This window comes from Monosiga brevicollis, genomic scaffold, assembly GCF_000002865.3.
Source record: "Monosiga brevicollis MX1 MONBRscaffold_49 genomic scaffold, whole genome shotgun sequence".
In the NCBI taxonomy this organism is placed as follows: Eukaryota; class Choanoflagellata; order Craspedida; family Salpingoecidae; genus Monosiga; species Monosiga brevicollis.
Genome location: NW_001865086.1, coordinates 179,902 through 180,444, shown reverse-complemented (window position 1 = coordinate 180,444; position 543 = coordinate 179,902). Strand labels below are relative to the sequence as shown.

The window sequence follows — 543 nt, the reverse complement described above, 5'->3', positions numbered from 1 at the left end:
ATGGACGGCAAAGGTAGACGGAAGATGATGATCAAAGGAGAAGATGGGGGAGAGGGAGGGAGGGAACGAGTGGCGAACAAGGGGTGGAACAAGCAGACGCCAAAGCGAGGAAAAAGAAGCAGAAAGCATGGGAGAAGAGATGAAAGGGGCATGGATCGGAGGGAGAGGGAGAGGAAGAGGAAGAGGGAGAAGAAGAGGGAGAAGGAGAAGCAGAAGGAGAGGCAGAAGGAGAAGGAGAAGAAGAGGGAGAAGGAGAAGCAGAAGGAGAGGCAGAAGGAGAAGGAGAGGCAAAAGGAGAAGGAGAGGCAAAAGGAGAAGGAGAAGGAGAAGGAGAAGGAGAGAGGGAGAGAGAGAAGGAGATGATGCAAGGGAGAATGAACATTATGGGAATCATAGGAAAAGGAATGGGAAAAAGGAAGAGGGGATCGAGTATGTAATGGAATCATATAGAGGAGAAAGGAATGGGAGAACAAGTGGAAATTGTACGGTGGAGAGAAATGAAAAAAAAAAAATAAGAGAGGGAGGATGAGAGGAGGGGGTGTA

General features: G+C 48.8%; 1 protein-coding gene across 1 annotated transcript; it reads left to right on the top strand.

The window, feature by feature from the left end:
• MONBRDRAFT_30394 (uncharacterized protein) lies at positions 1–363 on the top strand (the record flags this gene model as incomplete). Its single annotated transcript, XM_001750840.1, has 1 exon — positions 1–363. The coding sequence occupies one exon, from the start codon at positions 1–3 to the stop codon at positions 361–363; it is 363 nt and encodes a 120-aa protein (XP_001750892.1).
• Positions 364–543: the final 180 nt, after the last annotated feature.